The sequence below is a fragment of the Panicum hallii genome, chromosome 4 (genome assembly GCF_002211085.1).
Source record: "Panicum hallii strain FIL2 chromosome 4, PHallii_v3.1, whole genome shotgun sequence".
Lineage (NCBI taxonomy): Eukaryota > Viridiplantae > Streptophyta > Magnoliopsida > Poales > Poaceae > Panicum > Panicum hallii.
This window is the reverse complement of record NC_038045.1, coordinates 25,102,318-25,127,752: the sequence shown is the minus strand read 5'-3', so window position 1 is coordinate 25,127,752 and position 25,435 is coordinate 25,102,318. Positions and strand designations below refer to the sequence as shown.

The following is a 25,435-nucleotide window of genomic DNA, read 5'->3' as shown; positions in this document are numbered from 1 at the left end:
ATTTATCTGTTCGAAGAACTCCAACCATTGTGTTTTCCACGTGCTCACTTTTGAAGTATAATGTGTGAGAATCATGAATATTTATGTGCAGGCATGTATGTTCATACATAGTTTTCTTAGCATTATTTATCATGCTGGTCAGACTTCGAACACTTTTCTAGTGGTGCATACAACGTTCTTGCAACGAAATGCAATGGGAATGTCCCAATGAAAATCAGGCAGCTAACCAATTATATGTTCCTCACTATAACATGCAAGGACCAAGAAATGGGAGAGCAAGCAATGAATATTTCTCAAATAGAAATATGAAACATTAATTTATTTATTCAATAAATACAAGGAGGATCAGACTTCAAGTGTTTGCATAACTTTGCTCAAATAGAAATACGAAACATTAATTTATTTATCTGGGCGGCATATTTTAGCGGGAAGAGGCACTTTTCAGATAAACGAATTTCAATAACAAAAATGAAACGGAAATTATCTTAAACCTGTACACCTTAAGGAGCCGTCATGATGCTATACTAACTGCTAATTTGTTTGCAGTTGCAAATAGACTCTCCAATGCTTGCTTCCATAAACATATTTTGTAAAACCATTGTTGATGGAACTCCTGGTTACCATAGATCCAAAAAAAAATAGCACGGTACCTAATCTAAGTTACCAAATCGAACTGGTGCTCCTGACTTTTTTCTGAAACAAGCATAAACACCATGCACCATCTGGGTACCAGCTTTGAAAGTCGAAAAAGAAAGCAACATGAAAGGGTACCAGCTTATAGCTTTCGCCTGCCGCTTGCTCCATCGAAGCTGCTCCTTCTAAAACGACAGCAACAACTTCAAAGATGGAGACCAAGAGCACTAGATCCTAAGCGGAGAAGGAAATCAGACAAGTTCAGGAAAGGACCATGTCCGTTGACAACCAGGTTCCAGCATCAGTTGCATCAGTCGAATCCTTTGTTCTTGCCACCATTGATGGAGGTGCCGAGCTCTGTCCATGCCGGATCCACGAATAAAAGCTTCCGTCCATGGCCGACCTAGAGAGGAGGAAGGAGGAGGGAGGTGGGATCTGACAGGTTGAATGGAGGAAGCAGCAGAGGCAACGTGGGGAGCGAATCCGAGGCGCCAGCATGCCTCGCCCCTTGCCTGGTTCTCTCCTATTGCTGCCTCGCGGGGCAGTTCCTTCAGCCAGGGCGCCAGGCACCAACTGGGACCACAATAAAGTGGTGGAACCAGTTTCACCCTCCCATCAATCTGCACGTTTGTTGAGGCACCATCAACGGTAGGGAAGTTGCCGGCACCTGTGGAAAATCCACATCGAGTGAGTGGCGCTGGCTCAATCTCGTGTGCCGACTGGTCTGCAACAGGAACTTCTCGTCGTGATGTGCGGCAAGCTGGTGTGGTGCCTGCTGTGAAAGCGTTTTCAGAAGCAGTGCTTGGAAGTTCGGGCTGATTGCTGCTGTTCAACTAATCTCTTAATACTATTCCAGACTATCCTATCGGTTCTTTTTAAATGTCTTTATGCCTTTTCGTTGGAAGGCAATGTTTTGTATTGATAGGGTGGCTCTATCGTCCATGCTGATACTCAAACGATATATATATTGCAAATCCTTTTGAACAAATGATGTTTTCTCTTATAGCAAGTCTCTATTATTTCAAGGACCAACTAGTTTTTTTTTCTACAATTCATATATTTATTAGGAGTATAATTAAGAAATTGAAAAATGTTAAGTCATGACAACAACTTGGGCGAAAGGTGCGTTATACCCAACACAAGAGCAATCACGGCACGTAATGAGCTTGGAAAGTTACCGGTCGTTTCCGCACTCCTGAAATAAACAAAATAATGAATCATCCCGACCAATAATCTACGATTGCCCAAGTTCAAATCAGGACCATTTCGCAAAGATGACTAGAAAAATATCGCTGACTAAGTTGGCAGGGGACGGAGTAACAAGGCCTAACCGATGGAATCCTCCGGACCGGCGCAGACAGCGGCGACCCAGCTCAGAGGCATGGTGGAGTGTCAAAGCGAGCGAGCAATAGGCCTAGTCCCCCAGCGACTTGTTCCACGCTTGCATCCGTCTCCATCCTTGTGATGCCATTTCCATCACCAGGCCAACCAAACCATCCATGGAAAGTTTACTGAGCAGCAGTGACGGCAAAATTCGAATAAAAGAAGATGGATGAGTCCTAGTGCTAACTGCTACTAGCTAACATGGAATTAGGTAAGCAATCCTAATTATTGTGCACTGCTTCTGGACAAGTCAAACAGAGGGAGGGAAGGAGAAGGGCGACGAAGCCGCCTCTCCGTTAGTCGTCGTACTCGCGCCACCACCAACCAGCCCAACGAACAACGAGATATAAAATACAACTCATTTCCCAACAGATCAATCATCGCTCTGCACATGTTACATCACCGGGACCTATCGCGATTTTTTTTAAGCTTTAGAAGAAACTAAAGAGGCGCGCCGCGGTGGCGATCGCTGATATACCAGCAGCAACCCTGCCTGGAAGGTGCGTGTTTTGTTCCATTTGTGTGCGTGAGCGGTGATGGCGTCAACGGCGTACTCGCGGCCGTCCAAGCCGCCGGGGCCGGCGACCGGCGACCGGAGAGGCCCGCGGCTTGCCAAGGAACTCGGCAAGATCGAGCCCAAGAAGCTGGGCATCGGGCTGGTGGCCGGCTGCTGCCTCGCGCTGCTGACCTACCTGTCCTTCGCCAGGCTCTTCGCTATCTACTCGCCAGTTTTCGGTAAGGGCCTTTCAATCCGATTCCGATGAAGAAATCGTTTCTTGGGTTGCGGGTCTGGGTAGTTCCGCATGCTGTTGCTTACTTGGGGAAGTTCCCCTGTATTGACGGTCAACAGATAGCTCGGCCTTGGTGTTGAGAAACGCGCCGCCGGCAACGACGACGGTGCCGGCAACAGAGACCCCGCCGGTGCAGCAAAAGACCGAAGTGGAGGAGCAGAAAGATGTTACGGACCCTGAGGCGGATCCCAACATGACCAACTTACCAGAGGCCACAAGTAAGGATGAACAGGAGGACCCAGCGGCGACGAAGCCAGGTGAGAAATCGTATTTGCTTTTTTTTTTGCCCCTCTTCTACGACCTGACAACACTCCACTGTGTCCGTTTAATTATGATTCCCCAAAAAAATTTGATATAACCTTGAATTGGTATCTCGATGCGTTTTAATTAGTTCGTGTACGAGTACGTTGTAATCAAGGCATATGCAAATGAGTCCTCTGTATTTGTGTTTTCTTCAGCTCCTGCTGCCACGGAGGCCAAGATCACCTGTGACGAGAACGGCGTTGACAAGGGCTTCCCGTACGCGCGCCCGCCGGTGTGCGAGCTCACCGGCGACATCCGGATCAGCCCCAAGGAGAAAACCATGTACTTCGTGAACCCGTCCGGGTCCGGCGCCGGCCCCTTCGACGCCAACGGCGAGAAGAAGATCCGCCCGTTCGCCCGCAAGGACGACTTCCTCCTCCCGGGCGTCGTGGAGGTCACGATCAAGTCCGTGTCCTCGCCCGAGGCCGCACCGCAGTGCACGCGGCGGCACGACGTCCCCGTGGTGGTCTTCTCCGTGGCCGGGTACACGGACAACTTCTTCCACGACAACACGGACGTGCTGATCCCGCTGTTCCTCACCACGGCGCACCTGAAGGGCGAGGTGCAGCTCCTCATCACCAACTTCAAGCCATGGTGGGTGCACAAGTTCACGCCGCTGCTCAAGATGCTCTCCAACTACGACGTGATCAACTTCGACAAGGACGAGGGGGTGCACTGCTTCCGGGCAGGCCACCTCGGGATGTACCGCGACCGCGACCTCATCATCTCCCCGCACCCGACGCGCAACCCGCACAACTACTCCATGGTCGACTACAACCGGTTCCTCCGCCGCGCCTTCGCCCTGCCCCGCGACGCCCCGGCCGTGCTCGGGGAGGAGACCGGCGCCAAGCCCAAGATGCTCATCATCGAGCGCAAGGGCACACGGAAGCTGCTCAACCTGCGGGAGGTGTCGGCGATGTGCGAGCAGCTCGGCTTCGCGGTGACCGTGGCGGAGGCCGGCGCTGACGTGCGCGGCTTCGCGGAGCGCGTGAACGCGGCCGACGTGCTCCTAGCGGTGCACGGTGCCGGGCTGACGAACCAGATCTTCCTGCCGACGGGCGCCGTGCTGGTGCAGATCGTGCCGTGGGGGAAGATGGACTGGATGGCGACCAACTTCTACGGGCAGCCGGCGCGGGACATGCGGCTCCGGTATGTGGAGTACTACGTCTCGGAGGAGGAGACGACGCTCAAGGACAAGTACCCCAGGGACCACTACGTGTTCAAGGACCCAATGCGCATCCACGGGCAAGGATGGCCGGCGATCGCCGAGATCATCATGAAGCAGGATGTCATGGTCAACATGACAAGGTTCAAGCCGTTCTTGCTCAAGGCGCTCGACGAGTTGCAGGAGTAGGAGAAGCCTGATTCCCCTTTGGTTGGCTGGTTTTGGTTCCATTTGTGTGGTTGGATGGGAACAGATGCGCTACAGGGGAGCTTTCGTTCAATTTTTTTCTCTCTCTCTGCCATTTATATCAACTACTAAATTGTTCATTCTCATTTGCAAGGCTGTTTAGCAAGTCGCCAATTTAGAGACAGCTACTAAGTTAATTGATTTAATGGGAAATATATTCAAGTTGGCAATGGTGTATAAGAACAAAGAAAGTTAGTTTTCTATTTGAAACTTCTCAATTTTATTAGAACAAAGTCCAATTTCCACCCTCCAACTACCATCTTTGTCTGATTTTCAACTTTAAATTATAAAACCTGATATCAAAGGCCATCCAGCTGTGGAACCGGATAAATATAGCCCTTTGGAAGGTTTTCTATATTTTTATAATTAGAAAAAATCTAGTTTGATCTAAAAAAATTAAATATTAATTCACTTTAAACTAGAAAATAAAAAAATGCTACAATTTTTTTTGAAAAATGAAACTATCTGTTGGTGCTTTATTTGGAGCTATTTGGATTTTATTTACTAAAAAGATAATAGGTGTGACTACAAGCAAAAACACACAGGTAACATAAAAATTAAATTCAAATAACTGATAAATAAAATACCAACAGATTTTTTATATTTACAGAAAAAAGTTGGCACTAGTTTCATATGTTTTTTATTTAAAAGAATTATTTATGTTTTTTAAATTAAACTAGGAATTAATTTCTATAAAATTCAAAACCACATTTGAAACCACTCAATGGACCAAATTTGCCCAGTTTGAACAGTTGAATGTTCTTCTATGTCTATTTTGTAGTTGAAGGTTGAAGATCAGATTTTTTTATGATAGTTGAAGGGTGTCTGTTTTTCCTTCTTATTGTTATTAATTTGAGTCTCTTTTTGGAACATACACATTAATCATCTAGAGATGTACTAGAAAAATGTTAAACTCTATAAATTCTCATAAAAATCCAAAACCATCTAGCCATCAATCATAGACTTTATTCGTCATTGATAATAATAGCAATTAGATCTGTTAGGTTATATAAAAAATGCTCATCTCTGTCATTTTAAAAAGAGTCTAAAATAACCCCCTAAAGTAACTCACCACCACACCCTCACATAGGTGTGTCCTAGCACATGTTCAATAAAATTTGAGACTTTGCATTCTCACAAGTGCTTAAATGCAGAAGCGAGCATCGATCCAACTTCAGCATATCCAAGCTGTAAATGGATTTTTAGGAGGGACATGTCCCATCATATTTATCATCATGAGTAAAATGCACCGCCAGTCCTCAAACATGTAACACTATGTCATCCTGGTCCATAATCTCACAAAATACACATTTAGACCCTAAACATTATTTGGGTCTCGTTTTCCTTGAATTGAGTGCCACCGCGTGTCATGAGCTGATGTGGCTCTATGTCGCCTTACATCGCTTGGCAGAGTGATAAGCCTTATAAATTTTTATAGAAGCCCCTTTGATGTATCATGCCTCTCATTCCCCCCCCCCCCACACGACCCGTTCCTTGCTCGCCGTTATCCTTGTTGAGGGTGACGAGACTCACTAGGGTGGGCTTGGAGGCGACAACCAAAGCAAACGGTGGGAAGCATGACAAGGATTATCGAAGTGCGGAAGGAAGCACACAAAGCTGGAGCAATCTGCCGCTACAACATGGAAGGATGGTGGTGAGATGAGGCAAAGGGGAAGCAGTGGCCGAGTACGATGAGTTGATCTTTTTCCCCATAGTTTTAATTCTTCTAGGATTAGGCATATTAAAAGCATAGCCTTAGGTGTACGTTGCCATAGGAAAACTTTGATTTGGCATATGAGATCATGGATTTGGGGGAAATTTCTAGGGTTTTCACACGATTGGTTGTAGCTAAGGTTGTGGCTTTGAGCGCGTGTGATGTTGGTGCTAGTAGAGAGGAATTCACTATTGAGGTTCATCATGGGTCTTTTTTCTGGTCATCTCAGGAATTATGTAGGTGAGAAAGTTGACTGGTTTGATAGGATTAAGAGGGATACATGGTCGCCTATATGGTTTGAGGACTTTGTACAACAGCTAGGATATGAGAAGAACCCAAGTATAGAGTTTTATTGGTTGTTACCAGGGAAGATACTAGCTGATGGACTGAGATTGATTGCATCTGATCATGACACTAATGTTATGGCCTTAGTGGTAGAAATGTTCAAGACTTTTGAAGTGCATGTTGATCATGATGATAACATGGGAGGTCTTGGTTGGGATGATATAATTACCATCCGGTTGCTGACTTGCCCAAGGTTATTAACCCAAAGAAGGCTAAGTATGTGGATAGAAAATCTGGTGAGCAGTTGCCAATGTTCTATTACTACATGAAATCTGATAATCTATAATGATAATTTTATGACAAATGAAAACTACATCATAAATTTCAGACTTTTTTGGCTAGAATGTAATGAAATAATGCATCCAAGCAAAACCTGATAACTATTGAAGCGAAAACGTGCCACACCAAATACCAAGAACTTGAACGTGCAGCATGCAGGGGCCCATCAGGGCAAGCACACCTTGGGTTGCTTTAGGATCAGCAGACCACCTAGAACATCCTCAGCCGTCATCGAGATGAAAGAAGAACAGGTAAACCCAAACCCTAAACCTCTAAACCCAAGTGGACAGTATTTAAGGGTCTAAATGCATGAGTTGCGTGTTTAGGGCTAGGATCTAGAAGATATATCATTACAAGTTCGAGGACTGGTGGTGGACATTACTCTATGTAGTTCTATGTAGCCGATGAATTCTCTCCTCAATGGTTTCCCAAATAGAAAAAAAAAGTCTCTGGCCAATGAAGACGGAAAAGCTCTACAACATTTTTTCAAATAGGAAAAAATATACAACATTTTCCAACTAAACTGGGCCCAACTAGGAAGTGTCGTGCATAGCTGGTACAACACCAACTGGTGAGAGGCCAAAAATATCGAAATAAACACTATCTTGGAGTTATTACCAAAAGACATAAAAAATGACCCTTATTTAATCTTATCTAAAGTATGTCAAATAATGAGATGGATCCATGGTTAGATTGTCCCCAATGGTTGCGAAATGAGCATAATTTAGTTGGTTAGATTCCTTGTGGTGAAATCTGTACACCCAAATTCGAATCCTCATCTCAGCATATGTGCTCATATCTTTCTATATTGAATGAATTAATGATGTTATTCTTTAAGTGGTAGGTGATGTGACCATCGTCAGCGAGATTTATGTAGTGACATCATCAATCTCAAGATCTATATGAGCATCTGCGCTTATACTATATTTTACAGTAAAATATCTCCAATGGTTAAAGATAGTACTAGCTATAAGAGTGTACATGTCATATATAAATACTAAGTTCACTTCTCCAACGGTTTATCTATAGAATTGTCTCTTATTATTTTGGCATTGTAGTGACAATTGCCCTATTTTTTGCTATAGACTTCCTCTTAAACAAGATATAGTTATTCTCTCTCTCTCTCTCTCTATCTCTCTCTCTCTCTTAATTAACTCATGTCCATGTTGGATAGATGCTAATATGTTCGTACTAGCTTATAGCTAGCTGATGTATCTCCATTAGAGACACTCTTAAGCTACTCCCAGTTGGTTGGACTTTCATTCTCATTAGTTTTAGTGCTATGTCAGCATTTCTGATAATGTGGCAAAAAATAATAAAGACAGAGAAAACAGGGTGTCATCTAGATGGAAACGCATGGACACTCTTTCTAAGACATCTACCCCCTTGGATGTTATCTATAAAACAACAAAATAGAACAACACATGGTAGATTTATATTCACTATCTCAATCATTAACTAATATGTATATTGCTTATGTGGCGTTCTTAGAAACATAAACACAAAACCTCTCGCATTAAGTGGCCTTAATAATCTGCCATGTGGTAGGATTTTTGTTGAATTAGCATTAATTGGTGATAAGAGAGGTGAAAGCTTTATTTTCATAGAGACACTACTAGAATCGTAAGAATGGCCGATGGTTATTAAACTGTCGGCCACTAACCTACACCATCAGTAAAGATAATAGCCGAGTGTGTATCGTCAGCAAATTCTGGTCGGGCACTCTTGGTCGGGCATCCCCTCTTTTGCCGAGGGGCGGTTGGTGATTGAATGACCAACCATAAATTACCAACAGTTGACAGTCGGTAATTAGTTAGTCAATATGTTGTTTCAGTTGTGGGCCCGTAATGAATTGTCAAGGGAATTCTGGTTGGGGATATTATTTTTGATGGTTTGTTTAGCCTGTTGGGAAATATTTTAACAATGATATACTATTGACTGTCAGGGATTAAACACAGTTGGCGATACATATATGTGAGGATTTTATTTGACCATTGGCTATAATAATATGTGATTACACCATTAGGGATTCGACGGTACAATAGTTAATCATGTCCCATTGCCATGTCTGCGATTGTTTAACACCCACTCAAAACTGAAGTGACAAAATGCTGAACACTTACAATATTGCATAGTTCATCCAAATTCAATGAATAGAAAAGAAATGTGTAGACATTCCAAAGGTGACAAAGAGGATCCTTCAGAATAGTACTAATATCCAAATGAAATTCTTGACTAAGATACTATTGTTTGTGCATAAGATAAACTGCGTGCAATATCACCCGACTCCAATTTGCAGTAGCATAAGCAAAAGACGTGTGTGTCCTCTCATCACCAAAGGTCATACTCCACATCACCTCCATGCCCAAAGTTTCCACCACCATTGCCACAATCATCATCTTCTATGGCCATAGTATCCTTCGTCACCATCTTCATCATCAAAGTCTCTTCCACAAGTGTTATCCTGTATAGATTATAAGATATATTTGTAAGGATGATCATGTACCCATGCGGTAATAAGAAAAAAACAGAAGAATAAAGTAAAGCTAGAGGAACCACCATTCTTTCATTATAGTTGTACTATGCATGACTTGGCTGATTAGGTAACAACTGATTTAATAGTACATGCTGGTATATGCATGATGACAGCAAGAATGGCTTGCTGGTCATTTTGGTTGCTACTATGTGACAAAAGGTAAAAAGGTTACCACTAGATTTTGGCTTGAAGCAGAGAAGAGGGAAAACGTGGTCTGTATTCTCATGATGGAAAAGTAAAAATTTCTGTGCTCTCGAGGAAGTGATTGAGACTCATGTGCATGAATAAGTGGACAGCTAATGCATACATTGTGTACCAAAGATCTAAGTAAATGAGGTCTTGAAACATGACTGGCATAAATCATGCTCCATATCAGGAATTAAAAGTTATTGATCTAATTAGATTACTAATAACCAAATGTTTAATTATTGTGTGCACTGCTTGTGTTTTGCCTAACAAAAGGGTTCAGAAAATGTCAGACATAAGGTAGCAATAGTACATGTCAGTGCTAAAATTACAAGTTGAGGACAGAGATATGATTAGCATATCCTATCCATTAATCAGTCCTAATTACTTTCTAGAATTGTATGGAATAGCTCTAGCATGGTACTCCGTATGAAACAGCTAGTTACCAGACTGCTTAATAGTTCAAGGTTATGGGAGCCTGCATCACAATGGATTTGATTCTACTTATGTTTTTAGTCCAAAGAGATAGAAAGGCGTATCCTTAATTTTTATATGTGATAGCAAATAAATTTACAAATAAACTTACCAAGTTAGCTGCAGTTTCCTGAGCTAAGAGCAACTCCAAGAGCCTAGCTAAAGGGACTTGGTTAGGTAAGGGCAACTCCAAGAGACTAGGTATATTTCTAGCTAAAAATAGAGATTTGGAGGGCTGCTAAAAAATAAAAAAACTTCCTAAACTAGGTGGTAAACAAACAGACTTGCTAAAACTGGACTCTCCATATTCAAACAGAGGCCCACGTCGACTCTTTTCCTGGCTATCTTTTTTTCGTGTTCCGTCCGATGCCGGATGCTGCCGCGACCTGGCGCGTGGACTCCGCCGCGACTGGTGCCGTGAGGCCGCCGTGACCTAGCGCTTGGATGCGTTGGCGCTAGGGCCCTGGAGCCACGGTGATTCTCGCTCGCCCTTGCCGTGTGGACGGAGGAAGCCGACACGCTCGCCCTTGCCGTGTCAGGTAAACGATCTAGTGATTCTGTGCTACACCATGCCTGTAAAATCTGGTGAACAGATTGATGATAGCCCTCCTCCATTCAGAGTTCGGGAAGGAGGATCACATTGGCCTAGAAGTATGGAGTCAGATGATGAATTCAATCAGTTTGTAATGAATGAATTGATTGATCGCTCCTCATTGGATGATGAGAATGATCTATTTTTTGGTGCGGCGCACATGATCATTAAGGATTCTGTAATCATCCGGATCGAATTGGTTCTGTCAAGGGACATGATGTAGTGGATCGTGAAAGACTGTTCTGGCATGGTCTTCTTTACAAAGACTATTTCTCAAAGAATCCTACGTTCCGAGCAAAGACTTTTAGACGCAGGTTCGCATGTTTGCAAAAAAATTTATCTATTTTTTATGTGACATCTATTATAGTCTTGCTAATTTTTTAATTGCGTTGTGTAGGTTTCGGTTGAGGCGACCTATATTTCTTCGCATAATGAACGCTGTTGAGTAACATGACGACTATTTTGTGCAAAAGAGGAATGCAACCGGTGTGCTTGGACTATGTTTTCTGCAGAAGGTTGTAGCAGCTTTTCGTATGTTAGCTTATGGAGTACCAGCTGATGCTTTGGACGAGTACATTCGTATTGGTGAGAGTACCGCTCTAGAAGCTTTGAGAAAGTTTGTAGTATCTGTTGTTGCGGTTTTTGTACCCAAGTACATGAGATTACCTAATGAACAAGATACTGCTAGGTTATTTGCAATTGGAGCGAGCAGAGGATTTCCTGGTATGCTTAGGTCCATAGATTGTAAGCATTGGAGCTGGAAAAATTATCCTACTACATGGCACGCGATGTACAGGGGACATAAAAAGGAGCCTACAATTATACTGGAAGCAGTTGCATCTAAAGATCTATGGATATGGCATGCATTCTTTGGTATGCCTGGTTCACACAATGACATAAATATGCTTCAAAGATCTCCTATATTTGCAAGGCTTGCTGAGGGGGAAGGTCCACAAGTTAATTACAACATCAATAGACATGATTATTCAATGGGTTTATTATCTAGCAGATGGCATATACCCATCACGGGCAACTTTTGTTAAGACTATTCCAGAGCCACAAGGTAATAAAAAAAAATATTTTGCAAAGGCACAAGCAGCGTGTCGAAAGGATGTTGAGAAGGCATTTGGAGTTCTGCAATCTCGCTTCACTATTATTCGTGGGCTGGCTCATTTGTGGGATGAAGACACGCTCCATAACATTATGATGGCTTGCATCATAATGCATAACATGATTGTTGAAGATGAGTGAGATGAGTACGAGGGACAATATGAATACAACTTCGACGATACGGGATAATATGTTTGCAACTATGACGATATGGGAGAAAGGATGACCGCCTCCCATAATGCTGCACCAGATCTAGATGCTTTTATTCAGAATTAAAAAACATCAAGAACAAGGAAACCCACACTCAACTTAAGGCGGACCTAATCGAGCACATGTGGTAGAACCATCCAGATTTATACAAAATTGATTAATGATTCAGACTTTTGTGTACTCTATTTAAAAGTTGTTCGAGAACATTATACTCATATTTATGCAATACTTATTTTGGCGTGCATACACAATATTTATTTCAGTCTGACACAAACCACTCTAATTGGAAAAAAAAATGAACAGTACTATTTATTTGAGGCAGTGCATCCAGATGGAACTAAAATATTCAAAAAACAACTCTTTTCCAAGGGAACAGTACACAAATATTACTTAAGTGTACCATGACAAAATAAATCAAATAGTTTCATGACTTGTTGAAACAATAAACGATTTCATTGTCTAGACTAATCCAGATATTCAAACGCCTGTCAAGAATCTTATTCTTACGATCTTCATAATACTGCTATTGTTCATATGTCATTGTGCTCAAATCCAAAGAAATAATTTTGTCCTCTTCCTGCTCTCTCTCGAACTTAAACTTCCCCCTCTCTAATTTGATCCTTTCTTCCTGCAGAGCAAAGGATTTGTTGCACCTCTCTTCTTTCTTCAAGTCTCTCTCAATGCTAGCTTCTTTTTTCTTTACCATTAGATAGTCCACTGAAATAAATATTGTACATGCACACCAAAATAAATATTGCATAAATATGAGTATAATATTGTCGAATAAAATTTAAGTGGACTACACAAAAATCTGAATCATTAATTAATTTTGTATAAATCTGGATGGTTCTGCCACAAGTGCTCGATTAGGTCCGCCTTAAGCTGAGTGTGGGTTTCCTTGTTCTTGATATTTTTGTAATTCTGAATGAAAGCATCTAGCTCTAGTGCAACATTATGGGAGGCTATCACTCTTTCTCCCATGTCGTCGCAGTTGCAAACATATTGTCCCATATCATCAAAGTTGTATTCATATTGTCCCCCGTACTCATCTCGCTCATCTTTAACAATCATGTTATGCATTATGATGCAAGCCATCATAATGTTATGGAGCATGTCTTCATCCCACAAATGAGCCAGCCCACGAACAATAGTGAAGCGAGATTGCAGAACTCCAAATGCCTTCTCAACATCCTTTCGACACGCTACTTGTGCCTTTGCAAAATATTTTTTCTTATTATCTTGTGGCTCTGGAATAGTCTTAACAAAAGTTGCCCATGTTGGGTATATGCCATCTGCTAGATAATAAACCCATTGAATAATCATGTCTATTGATGTTGTAATTAACTTGTGGACCTTCCCCCTCAGCAAGCCTTGCAAATATAGAAGATCTTTGAAGCATATTTATGTCATTGTGTGAACCAGGCATACCAAAGAATGCATGCCATATCCATAGATCTTTAGATGCAACTGCTTCCAGTATAATTGTAGGCTCCTTTTTATATCCCCTGTACATCCCGTGCCATGCAGTAGGACAATTTTTCCAGTTCCAATACATACAATCTATGGACCCAAGTATACTAGGAAATCCTCTGGTCGCTCCAATTGCAAGTAACCTAGCGGTATCTTGTTCATTAAGCAATCTCATGTACTCGGGTCCAAAAACCTCAACAATAGATACTACGAACTTTCTCAAAGTTTCTAAAGCAGTACTCTCACCAATACGAATGTACTCGTCCAAAGCATCAGCTGGTACTCCATAAGCTAACATCCGAAAAGCTGCTATGACCTTCTGCAGACAAGATAGTCCAAGCACACCGGTTGCATTCCTCTTTTACACAAAATAGTCATCATGTTCCTCAACAGTGTTCATTATATGAAGAAATATAGGTCGCCTCATCCGAAACCTATATCATGACGCAATTAAAAAATTAGCAAGACTATAATAGATGTCACATAAAAAATAGATAAATTTTTTTGCAAACATGCGAACCTGCGTCTAAAAGTATTTGCTCGGAATGTAGGATTCTCTGAAAAATAGTCTTTGTAAAGAAGTCTATGCCAGACAGTCTTTCATGATCCACCACATCATGTCCCTCGACAGAACCAATTCGACCCGGATGGTTAACCGAATCCTCAATGATCATGTGCATCGTACCAAAAAATAGATCATTCTCATCATCCGAAGAGGAGGGATCAATCAATTCATTCATTACAAACTGATTGAATTCATCGTTTGACTCCATACTTTTGGGCCAATGTGATCCTCCTTCCTGAACCCTAAATGGAGGAGGGCCATCATCAATCTCTTCACCAGATTTTACAGGCATGGTGCAGCACAGAATCTCTAGATCGTTTTCCTAACACGGAAAGGGCGAGCGTGTTGGCTTCCTCCGTCCACATGGCAAGGGCGAGCGAGAATCACCGCGGCTCCAGGACCCTAGCGCCAACGCATCCAGGCGCTAGGTCGCGGCGGAGTCCACGTGCCAGGTTGCGGTGGCATCGGGCGTTGGATGGAACAGGGAAAAAATGATAGCTAGGAAAAGAGTCGATGTGGGCCTCTGTTTGAATATTGGCCTCTGTTTGAATATGGAGAGTCCAATTTTAGCTAGTCTGTTAGTTTACCACCTAGTTTAGGAAGCTTTTTATTTTTTAGCAGCCCTCAAAATCTCTATTTTTAGCTAGGGATATACCTAGTCTCTTGGAGTTGCTCTAATGTGTCATAGTGCAGTCCTCTAGTAGCCAATGCTCTTCCTGTCCAATAACCCCCTCACAAACAGATTGGATCGGCAGCAAGCAATAAAACATCGTGGATGCGTGATTTCAGGGTATGTGGAGGCGTGGGTTTGGGCGCGGCCGTGATTGTGTTCAATCTGCGCTAAAACTTCTACGGCGTCCTTTACCTCTTCCACTTTATTCAGATGTGGAATAACCTTTCTATTTTCTATCATACATCATATTTGCACAGGTGTATTAGATCATTTGGCAAGTTCTCTACTTTGGAGGCTGCCAGTCTCGGGGTTCAATTCCTAATGAGGACGTATTTTCATTTTTTTTTCAATCCCAAAAGATCTCTGTTTGTGCTATCCCAATTTGATTTTAATTTCCAATCTTTAGATGGACTGAATTACCTATAATTTTATATTGAAATAAAAAAGGAAACTTGTTTAAGATGTACATTGAGTTCATTTCAACTAAATAAATTGATAGGTCTATTCAGTTAGATATTGAAAACATATCATCAAATCGAACTTCACTTAAATAATCTTAACTCAAATTGACGGTCTCCAAAAAAGATGTCACTTAATTCTTGAGCTAGGTCCACCCATCTTAAGTGATGATCAAGTATGCATATTTTCTTTTCTTTTTTGTAAAATTCCAAAATAAAAAACCCATAGGATCATAGCGACAATAGTCACAAATGTACAAGACAAAAAGCATATTAGTGGCGCGTCTAAACAATTATTAGTGACACGGACAAAACGTCACTTATATTGCGTCTATGATGTGAACACATTAGTGACACGGAAAAACGCATCACTAATGACCATTCATCATCAGAGACACGTGTTGCCAAGACGATGATGACCATTCATCAGAGACGCGTGTTGGCAAAACGCGTCACTGATGACCATTCATCAGAGACGCGTGTTGGCAAAACATTCACTGATGAAGGGTCATCAGTGACGCGTCTTGGCAACCTGTGTCTCTGATGATGAATTAAAAATAAAAAGAAAAGAAAAGAAGGACATGAAAAGGTATAGGAAATTGGTCATTCGTACATCACAGTTCCTCCTCTCATTACGTATGCATTCACAAGAGTAATTTATAACAGCTTTTGTTCCTAACAAGATCAAGATCAAGTAATTCAGCAAGTATCATGAAAAGCAACAGCCTATAGAAACATGTCTTCGTATGCCAAGTTAATCAAATGAAGGTCAAGATATGCCACAATTTCAGTTAGATCCAGTGGTGGCATTTCCTACATTATATTCCAAACTCAGATTAGAAAGGACACTCTAAACAATAAGCAATCAGATCAACTAGCAACAGAAATTCCAGAAATGAACATGCAGTAGTAGCTAATACACAAGTTAGGCAAGTGAGGTGGAGATGTTTCAGTGTGTGCTTTTCACAAAGGCCTTGAGATGGTAAAGAAGCATGCCAAATGATTAACACATACCAGCAACACATTGTTCAGTTCAAAAGATACTTAGTTACTATCAGTACCAAGCACTAATTATCTTCAAGGAGATCCTTTTAGGTAAACTTATGGAGATGTCACCAACATGAGGAACACTCTACTTACGGAGTAGCTTTTGGCTAGGAATTAATAACAACCTATCAATTTTTTTATTTTGTATAACCCTCTTAACATATCCTTTTAATAACAACTTTGTTCGACTAATTAGTTAAATCATATTGGTTCAGCAAGGTCAAAATCAATTACTTAAATCATATTGGTCCTCCTTCCCCATAGGCTTGGATATATAGATGCATCATGCAGGCATTTCTAACCTTTGAAATAAATTCCAAAAGGCTCCTCAGGAACTTTGGCCATGTCTAAAGTAAAGAATGCTAACTTACAACTGACCTCATCAGCTAACTGTGTGCATTTGCCTCGCTGATAGCTCCCTTCTTCCTGAGAAATCAGTTCTATACATAGCTGTGACCTGCAAATGCAGAGCTTCAGAACAGCAGCTAGGACTGCTATTATTAATCTTCATTATAAGCATATACTGAAAACGGCCATTAGCTATATGAGCACAAAATCTTGACCCAGTTATAGTGTTTTCAGCAGTTGTCTAAAATAGGTGGCCTACAAACTGCAAACTGAGATGGAGAACACAGACAAAACAGAGCAGTCCTTATGAATCTGTATAAGGAGCAATCAAGGATAGCAATATTCTATTCAATAGACTAAATATAGGATTACAGTCCTGTGCACAAGCAGCTTAAGAGCATAATGTATGGAAATCTGAACGAACCTTACTGGATGCTCTCTAAAAAAAGATAGAATGCTTGCACAAGTCACTTAGAGTACGCAAGCGGAAGGGTGCAGCCGTCGCCGTCGACCTTGAGCCAGTCAGAGCTGGCTCCTGCTAAACAAGGAAAAGAAAATCACCTAAAGGGCCTACCAGACATCACAGTAAATATTTCTAAACTATCAGGCAAAAAAGGATAGACACTGGTTGATCCGACCCTCAATTCCTATAGTAGGTGCTCGTCAGTTGATGTATTGATGTCCTCAAATCAGAATCTAGCATCCAACCTCTGCATTCATCTATAGGCTACCAATCATTAATCATTCAGAATGAAGCACGAGGCTATAAAGGTTCTGAATTGGAGTTGCAAAAATCAGCAAGTTTTGTGCAGGATGGCATAAGTTTAATCATTCTAATCACATAAGATTCTACCAATCATTAATCATTTAGAATGAAGCACCATGCAGTAACAGAATTACTTTGCATAAGGACAGAATAATAGAATACTTATCTACACGTTTTTTTTACCAGAGTCATCACCCAATGTAATAAAACACCACAGTCGCTGAATTTCTATCAAAATTATACTAAACTGGTAGTAGTAGAATCAAAAGTAACACAACACAATCCTTTAAGGTCTCTAGTTCAGTGCCTCTTCAACTAAATACCCCAGGGATGGTGGTGACTGAATGGGAGAGGCAAGCCTATCATACTAACACACAACCTTCAGTAACCTATCATACTATCTGAACCCCAATAACAGAGCAGCAACCATGCATAGGGCTGTAGTAGTAGAGGGGTGGGGGGATTGAGTTTATTTGGAGCACTTATCTGTAATTTTGAGACCAATTTGGGTGACCCCTTAGCCCAGCAGCAGCTTCCATGGCCCAAACCCTTGATCAGGACCTAGATCAATTTTGGGAAATCAGAGAGGGAGGGAGAGTGGATGCCTAACCTGAGTAACGAGGACGGCCGGCGGCAAAGCAAGTGCCGCATCGATAAGCACCGAAGCAGGGCCTCGTGTGCTCGCGCGGGCACAGCACGGCGGGTGAGCCTGCCCGGAGGCAGGAGGTGGTGGTGTACGCTCCATCGCCGGCGGTGTTGCTCCCGCTCCCTCCGCGCCTAGTCCACAGCCGGCAAAAATTGGGCCGGAGCTTACCGGGAAGCTCGGGCGGGCGGATCTCCCCCACGCGACGCCATCCCGGCCGCGGCGGAGGCGAGGTGGGAGCTAAGGGGCCGGCGGCGAAGGGGAGCAGCGACGGCGGCAGTGGTCGGCGTAGGGAGAGGCGGCACGGGATTGGGGGCGGGATCTGGGCGAGAGAGAGGGGTCGGCGATGCAGAGGGGACGGTATTTGGGCGAGAGGGAGGGAGCGGCGGCGCAGAGAGGGAGATGTGCGAGAGAGAGAAGGGAGCTAAGGGGCCGGCGGCGAAGGGGAGCAGCGACGGCGGCGGTGGTCAGCGTAGGAAGCGGCGGCGCAGGATTGGGGGCGGGATCTTGGCAAGAGAGAGGGGCCGTCGCTGTAGAGGGGACGTGATTTGGGCGAGAGGGAGCGGCGGCGCAGAGAGGGAGACGTGCGTGAGGGAAAGGAGAGGTGAGGACGCGCGAGAGAGAGAGAGAGAGAGAGGGGACGCGGACGCGTGAGCTAAAACCAGACAGAACAGGTCCGTGACTCCAGTTGAGGTAACGGGGCATAATCACAGAGGCGGGTGAATAAATCGCGTCTCTAATATGGGTATAAACTTTTTATTCAACACGCATCGCTTAAGTCATCATAGACGCGTTTTCTTTACAAGTGTCTCTATTTTTCAACATTAGAGACGTGTCACCTGTACAGCCGTGGGAGACCGTCATATCAAAGACGCGTGTAGTAGACGCGCGCCTCTAATAATGAATTACAGATGCGTATTAATTCCGCATATTTGATGAAGATATCTTTTTTGTTACTTTCTTACATAGTAAGAAAAACATACAAATTAAAACAAAAATATTTCATGTAGGCTTTGAACATTCTTTTTTTAATGAGGATTTGAATATTCATACATGTATATCTATAAAATACATGTACTAGCCAAGTGTTATATCTAGACCTATTGCCAAAGTCTATTGTTCACCATGCGTTCCACTATACCATTGGATAAATATTAAACTATCGGTCACGCCATACAAAAGCCAACGGGTAAATCATTAACAGCTGGCTATTGTTCAGAAAATAGCCGGTTGTCCCTGTAATACCATCACTAATTATCTAACTGATGGCTATTACAACTATTTCCCATGTGTCATGTTGAGAACGTTGGGAAATACTCCATCCCGTCGGCTATGTAATTAAGTGTGCGACTGGTCAACATCTAATTCTCGGGAATACCTTGTAACGTCGGCTATGCAATTAAATGCGCGACTGGTCAACGTCTAACTCTCAGGAATACCATGTACTATCGGCTATGTAATTAAGTGCGCAACTAGTCAACATCTAACTCTCGGGAATACCTTGTACCGTCAGTTATTTGATACGAAGACCGACCGTTAAACTTTTAACACTCGGTAATACCGTAACTGTCGGCTATTTATACTCTCGCCGACTACCTGTTGGCAATAATACTTCCCTGTTGGTATAGATTGTGTTTCTAGTAGTGAGATATAGCTTTGGCATGAAATCCAAGATTGACTTAAGATACTCATTCCTTCTCTGTAAGGACATCACATTTTGACCATGGATGTCTCATATACATTACAATGCTCATGACCATATAATTGGCATCGTGTAAAATGCTTTCAAATATGAATCAATGCTATCAAAATTTCAAAGACTAAGTGTTAGTTAAAGTTTAAGAATGTGAATTATGGGTTGCGTGTCACACCCGATTTATAAGAACATAAATCGAGCAATCATATATGCGCCAGGATCAAGTCACGCATATATACAACAGATCATCAAGATATCACAACACATGTCACGAATAATATTAATATAAATCGTAAATGAATCATAAATGAATTATTTTATTACAACCAAATCAAGAATCGGTTCAAGAGTTGCGGAAGCGTAAAAGAGATACATGAAGAGCTGGGCGCCACAGGGACGTCGACTGGGAGACAAACACCTAGAAGTCGTCGAAGCCGCTGACGTAATCCTCCACGTTGCCGGGCACTGAGCAGCAGTCGAAGATATCCGAAATAGAACAGAAGAGTAGAGAGGCAAGTGTGAGTACAAACTCGTACTCAACAAGTATAACACGAGCATGAGGCTCTAAGGTTAGCTGACTCAACTGCATTAGCTTTTAGTCTTGGCAATTTTTATTAAAGCTAATTACTACAAGTGGATGAGTTACCATAAACCCAAATTGCATAAGAATTAATCAATATTAATTAGGAACTACTGAGAACCATCCAAACCAAAACCACCCCGGGGAATCTCCCTAATCAAAGGTTGATAACCCCACTAATCAGACGGAGGATCTGGGCCGCTCATGACTGTGAGCACAGCTGATATATCAGTTTTACACTCTCGAGAGGTTGCACAACTTTACCCACAAGTCGTGAGCTACGCTAGTTGTTCATCACACTTCCTTAGGTGAGATGGCTAGCAAGCACACTACGAGACCGTTACAAAGGACCACGTTGGTAAGGTGTAACCGCTAAGGATTCTGGATCAGCGACGATGGGGCCCACCTCCGGGGGTACAAGACACACAGCACAGACCAAGCCGGAGGAGCAGAGACCATTGAAGCTTACCACCCCTCTTGCCCACGCAGGTAAGTTACTCCCGAACCAACACGACCTAATTAGTAAGTCAAGACCGTCCCATTCCAGTCTTGTGGTTGCGCAGTTGTCCCAGGTTGTCGCTCTATGAACCGGTCCTTATGGAGAGTGGCCAACCAAGCACTAAGCACCGTGCTGGCCCCCTAAACCAAGTTTCTAACAAAAAACATCTTTTAAGGACGCACAAACCACTCAATCACACAGCACAGAGGGTCGGCTCCAGAATTAAGTTGCATAAGATCATTAACAAATTAATTAAAAAGGACCAAGATCTGTTATAACGCAGCAACCTAGCACAACTAACCAAAATGCAACCCAAAGGATATATATAAAGGATATAAAGGTGGCTAGGAAGTCTTTATAGGTATACAGTATTAAAATGCAGTATGAAATTGTATTAAAAGTGATAGGAGGTTCATGTTATACTTGCCTTCCTCGTACTCTCCCGGCTGCTGCTCGAACTGCTCGGAAGATGGCTGCTCCTGGTACTGCTCCGGTGGCTCGACGTCTATTCACGATCGTAACAGCAATACATGGGCCACACATGCACACACATGCAAACAATAGCAAAATATAAGAAACAGTACACCAATACAATAGATCAGCACATAAAACTGGCCTAGAACTATTCTACGCATTACAACGATCGCGTGGATATAAAGAACACCTAAAACGGAGCTAAAACGCGAAAACTACGCTTAAAACAAGTCCCAGGGACCTATTTGCGAGAGAAACTGGACTACAGGGGGTTCTGTACGAAAACCGAGGACTTAAACATAAATAAACCCTAGACGCAGGGGCTAGCTGGCTTAAAAACCTCAGGCTGGACGGCGGTTTCAAATTCCAGGAAGTTCAGGGGTCTAAACGAGTAAAACAGGACTAAAACATAAATACTTTTGAACTAAAGAGTACTGCGGGTTGATTTCCCTAAAAGACAGGGGCTCTTTAGCAAAAACGACGGGACGAATGGGTATGCTTTAATCTGGGCCGTTAGATCTAAGGCGGGCGGCTGAGATTAGATCCATTAACCGAAGGGGTACGCGCAAATCTCAGCCCTTGGATCGGGTGTGGCAGAACCAACCTGAATTATACCGGCTCAAGTACGCGAGTCCACTCCCGAGGGCTCCAACGTGCTTCAATCGGTATAATCCCTTGGCCTGTCGGGTAACGTCCCGATAAACCACCGATACACAGGATCAAATAAGGTTACCTCACACGAAGGTGAGTCCAGAGATACAGTCACCATCACATTTTACATCACAAGAAAATTACTTTACAAGAGTCTCCAACAATAGTGCAAAGTTCCAAATTGGGGAAAGTTATTACAAACTCTTAGAGTTATGGTTTTTAGCAGCGGAAAACATACGCGATGACTTACGACACGTCGTCAGGATGGATGTCATGCTAAGCCCAGGCACGACATCACTCGGTATCACCAATGTTGGTCGGGGACGGATTCTATTCCACGGACCAATCATCTGGAAGAGCACAGGGCCAAGGCCAGGGAAGAGTAGGGTCTTTGAAGATATTACCTGAAAAACATAAAGCTAGCAAGGCTGAGTATACTAATACTCAGCAAGGCTTACCCGGGATTGGGTATACTTTAGCCCGTAGCTAGACTCATGAAGGCATTGTAAGGTTCTGGGTTATTTTTAGCTGAAAAGCATCTAAGAGTATAGTCTATTTGCAGGTTTTAGCTTTCAGATTCTAGTTTGATTACTTATCTAGGTAAGCACCTGCACTAAACAAGCAATGTAGGTATTATCATTCATCAAGATTATTTTCTCAATAATTCACTTTTTACTCTCTGTGGTAAAAGGGATACGCAGTCTCAAACCTCGTGAGAGGTGGACGATTCGAGTCGAATTTAACCTTGCAAGGTAAACCTAACACACACGCTTGAAATACCAACAGGGCGTTTCAAGCAACCGTTTCCCTCATATTCCGGGTTATGGATCAGGGCCACCACAAGCGACTGCAGGACCGTACGCACATCACTCGTGCAGGACATACGTCTGTAGCGCGACTACAAAACCCGTATTCCTGTCTGCCATGCAGAACGTACTCCCACACGTCGGTGCGTGTAAACATAAAATAAAAGTCGAGTGGTGGAGACAAGTCCATTTGCCGGGCCATTCGGGTACTAGGCTTACCGCTTACCATATTTCGCGGTATGTGGTTAGTACTTTCAAAAACTTAGCCACCACTACCACACATTTCGACCTTAAAGCTTTTATCAAAACAGACAGGGTAAACTTCCAGGTCATGATACAACACATGACCCTGTCCGTCATCCTTATAGTGGTTGCAGGAATGTAAACATGCAACTCCTATATCGCGCGAGTGACAGGAAATCACTCGACTTCTACCGGTCCTATTAGCGGAGCAACTATCCGATAAGGACTCGGAAGCATTACATTGGATTCCTAGGATTCATGCATCTAGGGTTTCACTTCAATTCCTAGACTTAATGCAAGATATAATATAGATAGACATAGATTGCAGTGTAAATAAAGTAGTGGGATATGTCCGGGGCTTGCCTTTACTGGTGAGGCTAGGGTTAGTCAAGTTAATAACGTCCGAACTTTGGTTCGGGCCTTCCGAGAATTCCCTGACGATGTCCTTAGGGTCTTCAGAACAACCTCCTTCTGGTTCCAGGATTAGCTGGTAACTTCCGTCAGCGAGGGAGAGATCGAGTCTACATGATATGCAAGATGGAGTTCAATGGATGCATACACTTTCATTTCAATTCACGATAAAGTTGCAATCCAAATAAAGGAACATTACATTTTGACAAACAATTTAACTACCCTGTACTGGGCAGTCATTTATCGGGTATCAACCAAACTAACTAGTTACGTTAAGCAACAGGGTGGTTACCCTAAACATCTATACTAACTTCATTAGGTAGCATGTTTGGTTATCTAATGGGTTGGTGTATAGGTCTTGGCTGTAACCGATGAGGATGCATCAGGTTTAGCCGATTGACGTGCTTTGGTCATGTCTAACAGAGGCGTGTCTACTGTGCGATCTTACTGATTCAAGGTTGTGTACTTTGGTCTGGGTAGCCGATTGACAGGTGCACTGGTTTTCTAATTGATCGATGAAAACATCGAACACTTTAGCAGAGGGATGCTTCTTAAAGTAGTTGTGTCTTAACTGAAATGTGCTTAAAGGTTATTCTAGGTAACTAGGTGTAGTTGCATCGGCTGGATTACGTCAACACAACAATTGAGTGTCGTACAGCCGATAGGGTTAGCTAAGTTAGACCTAGTTCAAGAATTAAGTGTAACAGAACACTAATATTAAACTAGGTTGGTGAGACCACAAGTGCGAACTAGTCTAACGAGAATGTGGCCGATAGGTGTATAGCTGATGAGTTGTACGTGACCGACTTCTTAGCCGACAAATCGGCAGGTAGAAGTGTGCCGGTAAAGATTGGAAAACTAAGAATTGATCGGACACGATTGACCTATATGGAAAACAACTAAAATCAGCTTGGATTAGCCGAAAGCAAGAATCCTAAGATCTAGTGTGAAAACTCAGATAAATCGGCTGTTTAACAAAGGTTCACACATAGCCGATTCACATTTTAATCTGACAGAGTACCTAGCCGATAGGTATGTAGTCGTTAAGTGTATCCTAAAGTATGTGATCGATAAAGGCCGGGGGGGTGCTGATTTTACAGAAAAGGTCCTAGCAAGATTAAAATCTACACACAAACATTTCATCAACTACAACACAAAGGCACTTAAATTCCATAGCTAAAGAGCAGGAAAAGACTTGAAAATTTTTACACAAGACTAAACAAGAAAGACACAAGCTATATTTCAAAGATTAGCTGCAATCCAATAGGTTAACACTTAAGAACTTATGGTACAAAAAGGGAACCTAAGCTCTGAATCATTTACATTCAATTCATGATTATAGCATTGATTTAATTGAAAACAGGAATTAAAATATTTCAAGTTTAAATTAAATTCAAAATTGAATGTGAACCTTAAATAATTAGAGTTATAAAGTTTTGAAAACTTAAACACAGCTTATTGTGTATTTAAAAGATTTTGATTAAAAGATCTAATTAGATAAGCTTCACTGAAAAGATTTAGTTAATTGTATTATAAACAAATTGAATTGATCAATTTAAAAGAATTTAAGTTACAAACAAACTGGGGTTTGAAAATTCCACATCAATTTATATTTAATCTATAAAGATTGTTTACCCAAAAACCATGATCATAAAGTTAATATGTTGGAACAAAATTGGAACTATGGATAGAATATTACACTCCCATGTCTTAGATTCGACATGGATTCAAAACTATTTGGTTTCAAATCAAACTCACTTAATAGAAGTTATAGAGTTCAAAACCTAGTTTCAAACAAAATAGGTTTTGTAATTTTTGGAATTTCCTACAATTCTCTATTGAATTTACAAGTCAAAAATATCACTCACATGAAATAACAAACATCCATTTACTTTTATTCTAAATACAGTACAAACTATCTATTTTCACAGCATGGTCACAAAACAAAAGTGATAGAATTTGAAATGAAGATTCAAGTACAACTGGTTTCATATTTTTTTGAATTTTCTACGATTTTCTAGGGATTTTCAAAGTTCAGCACATTGGAAAGGAAGAAAGGGCTGAAAACTTCCATTTGGACCCTTGGAAAGATTTGGGACTTTGCAATTGGGTCCCTCTGCCATGGATGGCCGGAGCAA

At 42.2% G+C, this 25,435-nt stretch overlaps 1 protein-coding gene, 2 long non-coding RNA genes and 1 pseudogene across 6 annotated transcripts; 2 read left to right on the top strand and 2 right to left on the bottom strand.

The window, feature by feature from the left end:
* Positions 1-283: 283 nt before the first annotated feature.
* On the bottom strand, positions 284-1,301 carry LOC112890840. Its single transcript, XR_003228352.1, has 2 exons — positions 907-1,301; positions 284-818 (listed from the first exon to the last, which is right to left on the bottom strand). It is a non-coding gene; the product is annotated as an uncharacterized LOC112890840 (long non-coding RNA).
* Positions 1,302-2,280: 979 nt separating this feature from the next.
* On the top strand, positions 2,281-4,726 carry LOC112890233. Its single transcript, XM_025957132.1, has 3 exons — positions 2,281-2,751; positions 2,867-3,064; positions 3,266-4,726. The coding sequence occupies exons 1-3, from the start codon at positions 2,553-2,555 to the stop codon at positions 4,462-4,464; spliced, it is 1,596 nt and encodes a 531-aa protein (XP_025812917.1). The 5' UTR covers positions 2,281-2,552; the 3' UTR covers positions 4,465-4,726.
* A 5,898-nt stretch (positions 4,727-10,624) lies between these two features.
* Positions 10,625-11,898, top strand: LOC112890406 (annotated as a pseudogene).
* An 823-nt stretch (positions 11,899-12,721) lies between these two features.
* Positions 12,722-18,560, bottom strand: LOC112889699. 4 transcript variants are annotated; one of them, XR_003228159.1, is made up of 4 exons: positions 16,953-17,898; positions 16,559-16,637; positions 13,958-14,244; positions 12,722-13,871 (listed from the first exon to the last, which is right to left on the bottom strand). It is a non-coding gene; the product is annotated as an uncharacterized LOC112889699 (long non-coding RNA). The 4 variants fall into 4 exon arrangements; XR_003228157.1 differs by lacking the exons at positions 12,722-13,871; positions 13,958-14,244 and adding exons at positions 15,434-15,946; positions 17,905-18,560 and having other exon boundaries at positions 16,953-17,843; XR_003228158.1 differs by lacking the exons at positions 12,722-13,871; positions 13,958-14,244 and adding exons at positions 15,434-15,946; positions 17,905-18,560 and having other exon boundaries at positions 16,953-17,826.
* Between the last annotated feature and the right edge of the window lie 6,875 nt (positions 18,561-25,435).

Coding starts and splice junctions, on each gene's coding strand:
- LOC112890233 (XM_025957132.1), top strand. CDS start 2,553: ATGGCGTCAACGGCGTACTCGCGGCCGTCCAAGCCGCCGGGGCCGGCG. Junction 2,752..2,866: donor TATCTACTCGCCAGTTTTCG/GTAAGGGCCTTT, acceptor GACGGTCAACAG/ATAGCTCGGCCTTGGTGTTG. Junction 3,065..3,265: donor CCCAGCGGCGACGAAGCCAG/GTGAGAAATCGT, acceptor TGTTTTCTTCAG/CTCCTGCTGCCACGGAGGCC.